This window comes from Rhagoletis zephyria, unplaced genomic scaffold (genome assembly GCF_001687245.7).
Source record: "Rhagoletis zephyria isolate East Lansing unplaced genomic scaffold, Rhagoletis_zephyria_1.1 Rzeph_scaffold_31467, whole genome shotgun sequence".
Classification (NCBI taxonomy): Eukaryota; Metazoa; Arthropoda; class Insecta; order Diptera; family Tephritidae; genus Rhagoletis; species Rhagoletis zephyria.
Genome location: NW_016188523.1, coordinates 769 through 4,118, shown reverse-complemented (window position 1 = coordinate 4,118; position 3,350 = coordinate 769). Strand labels below are relative to the sequence as shown.

Here is a 3,350-nt window from a genome sequence, read left to right as displayed (position 1 = left end):
CGGTTAGGTAGAGTGCTTGTCTCGCCGAAACCATCGCATCTGAGGCGGCCAGCAACTCTCGTGGCGGCAGTGGTGATGAATTGCTAATGTCCATTGCTTTTGTATGACTTTCTACAACTGCACGCAAACCATCTACCCATTCTTGGCGTGAACGTGCATCGGCAGCACGCAATTTAAGCGTATCGCCAGAGGCACAGCCAATGGAAAATGTGCGTGAATCTTCGTCACTCGGACAGACTACAGCACCTGCCAGCTGTACTTGACCTCGCGGCGCACTAGCCAAAACCTGTGCTGATGGCGTTGCTTCATCGCCAGACGAGGACGAGTCACACAAAAAGTAGCTAAGTGTGCCGGTCTGCGCGTCAACCGTGAACCAACGGTACTGCCAGCCTGTAAATTAGTACATACTTAATGGAATATTTGTAATGCCCCCNGTTTCACATTCGATATTTTCAATTGTACGCGCTAACGTTGCATTACTGTAATGATTCAAATTTATAGACATGCAACATTGATATAATGGCTAAAATATAACTTTTCATTTTCATTCCACTCACCATTGTTCGGTTAGGTAGAGTGCTTGTCTCGCCGAAACCATCGCATCTGAGGCGGCGAGCAACTCTCGTGGCGGCAGTGGTGATGAATTGCTAATGTCCATTGCTTTTGTATGACTTTCTACAACTGCACGCAAACCATCCACCCATTCTTGGCGTGAACGTGCATCGGCAGCACGCAATTTAAGCGTATCGCCAGAGGCACAACCTATGGAAAATGTGCGTGAATCTTCGTCACTCGGACAGACTACAGCACCTGCCAGCTGTACTTGACCTCGCGGCGCACTAGCCAAAACCTGTGCCGATGGCGTTGCTTCATCGCCAGACGAGGACGAGTCACACAAGAAGTAGCTAAGTGTGCCGGTCTGCGCGTCAACCGTGAACCAACGGTACTGCCAGCCTGTGAATTAGTACATACTTAATGGAATATTTGTAATGCCCCTAATTGTAAAGTTCTATACACACCTTTCATGACATTGGTATATTTGAAAAGCAGTCCATGTAGTGGATGACGTAAGGTTTGATTTAGCACTCGGTTGAGATTTGTATTATCCATGTTGGGGATGTCACCGATTCCGTTTGTTGATTTATCTATGGCTGTAACCACTTCTCCAATGGCAACTGTTGAAACACTTCCGGGACCTTCCGTTTGTATTTGTTGTTTATGTTTCGATTTTCTTTTACGATGCTGTAACGTTAATTTGAGTTTACGAAGAATTTTTGCAAATTTTGGAGGAAAACAAAATAAATGAAAATTTTAGAAGCAAAACGCAAACGCACCGAAAAAGGCAGCTGCCAGAATTATTAGTTGTCAATTTGACAAGAATGCATCTTGTGCAACACAGATATGTTATGTGAAATGTAAATTTATCTTGCTACAGCTGTGCACAGCATTCCGACAAAATGCAGCTGAAATTTTNGCCAGCCTGTAAATTAGTACATACTTAATGGAATATTTGTAATGCCCCCAATTGTAAAGTTCTATACACACCTTTCATGACATTGGTATATTTGAAAAGCAGTCCATGTAGTGGATGACGTAAGGTTTGATTTAGCACTCGGTTGAGATTTGTATTATCCATGTTGGGGATGTCACCGATTCCGTTTGTTGATTTATCTATGGCTTTAACCACTTCTCCAATGGCAACTGTTGATACACTTCCGGGACCTTCCGTTTGTATTTGTTGTTTATGTTTCGATTTTCTTTTACGATGCTGTAACGTTAATTTGATTTTACGAAGAATTTTTGCAAATTTTGGAGGAAAACAAAATAATTGAAAATTTTAGAAGCAAAACGCAAATGCACCGAAAAAGGCAGCTGCCAGAATTTTTAGTTGTCAATTTGACAAGAATGCATCTTGTGCAACACAGATATGTTATGTGAAATATAAATTTATCTTGCTACACCTGTGCACAGCATTCCGACAAAATGCAGCTGAAATTTTTAGAAATTTCGTTAATTCCATTATAGGGTATCAGTAAAAGAATTTAGTAATATGAAAGCTTTTACTCTAATAATTAAAACTAATTTTCCGCTATGTTATAAACAAAAAAACCTGTATGATATTCGTGCATAATTTTGCGGCGCGAGCGAACGAACGAACGATATAGTGAACGAGTTTTTGTTCGTTCGGCGGGCACGTTCAGTGTTGCCGGTTTGCAAATTGTACCTAAATTTGTGGTTTCACTTATTAACATAAGGCTTTGGTAGGTTGGTTGGTTGGTTGTGATTTTCGAGGGATTTTGGTAGGCAAATCACATAATTTATCATTTTATAAAACTGCAAGTGTCTCTGTTTTCGGGAATGATGTGAAAAGGAAAAGAGAAATGGGACACGCCAAAATTATTATTGAACCGAAGTTGAATGATGCACTGATAATACTGTCCTCTTAATCCTTACAGTTTGTTTAGGTTAGAAGAAAATAATTAGATAATTATTACGCAAATACCAAATTTTACATTTCGCTAAAGGGAGTGAGTGGGAAGGAAGAGTATTTGTATTATATTTCCCTCTTATCCCTAAAGAAATGAATAGTTGACAGCTTTTAATTCGTGTAGCACTAATTTTCAAAGCTCGACTTTGAATTCGCGCTTATTTCTTCATTTATGCAGCATGCAGCATGCAGACAAATTAGGGATAAGTAAATTTGATTTAATTTTTTTATAATAAAATTGTATACCTACTTATAGGCTGAATTTCTTTATTCATTCTGAACGGNTGTTATAAACAAAAAAACCTGTATGATATTCGTGCATAATTTTGCGGCGCAAGCGAACGAACGAACAAAATAGTGAACGAGTATTTGTTCGTTCGGCGGGCACGTTCAGTGTTGCCGGTTTGCAAATTGTACCTAAATTTATGGTTTCACTTATTAACCTAATAAGGCTTTGCTTGGTTGGTTGGTTGGTTGTGATTTTCGAGTTGTTTTGGTAGGCAAATCACATAATTTATCATTTTATAAAACTTCAAGTGTCTCTGTTTTCGGGAATGATGTGAAAAGGAAAAGAGAAATGCGACGCGCCCAAATTATTAGGTTTGTATAGTAACTTCTCCAGTAAAACATTGCAGCGAGAGCGTAAAAGCAAAATAGAGCGTAAAATTGAGAAGAAGAGTAAACTAGCAGAAAAAGTTAATGAACACAAAACTAGCAAAAACTTGCAAGTGAACAGTCGTTGCACTGTTTTGACATTCTGCTGTAAACATTTTACTATTTATAAATCAGTCTTAAACTCTGTGCGTTACACACAAGCACTTGCACAGTCACAATATTTGTATTTAAACTCCTTTTACTTTTG

At 39.1% G+C, this 3,350-nt stretch overlaps 2 protein-coding genes across 2 annotated transcripts; both read right to left on the bottom strand.

Moving 5' to 3' along the window:
• Positions 1-4: 4 nt before the first annotated feature.
• Positions 5-397, bottom strand: LOC108383202 (oxysterol-binding protein-related protein 11-like; the record flags this gene model as incomplete). The annotated part of the gene is made up of 1 exon (XM_017639578.1): positions 5-397. A coding segment is annotated over one exon (393 nt), but the record flags the coding sequence as incomplete, so codon positions are not given.
• LOC108383201 (oxysterol-binding protein-related protein 11-like) lies at positions 398-1,402 on the bottom strand. The gene is made up of 3 exons (XM_017639577.1): positions 1,020-1,402; positions 558-954; positions 398-479 (listed from the first exon to the last, which is right to left on the bottom strand). Exons 1-3 carry the CDS (start codon positions 1,108-1,110, stop codon positions 398-400), a joined length of 570 nt encoding a protein of 189 aa, XP_017495066.1. The 5' UTR covers positions 1,111-1,402.
• Positions 1,403-3,350: the final 1,948 nt, after the last annotated feature.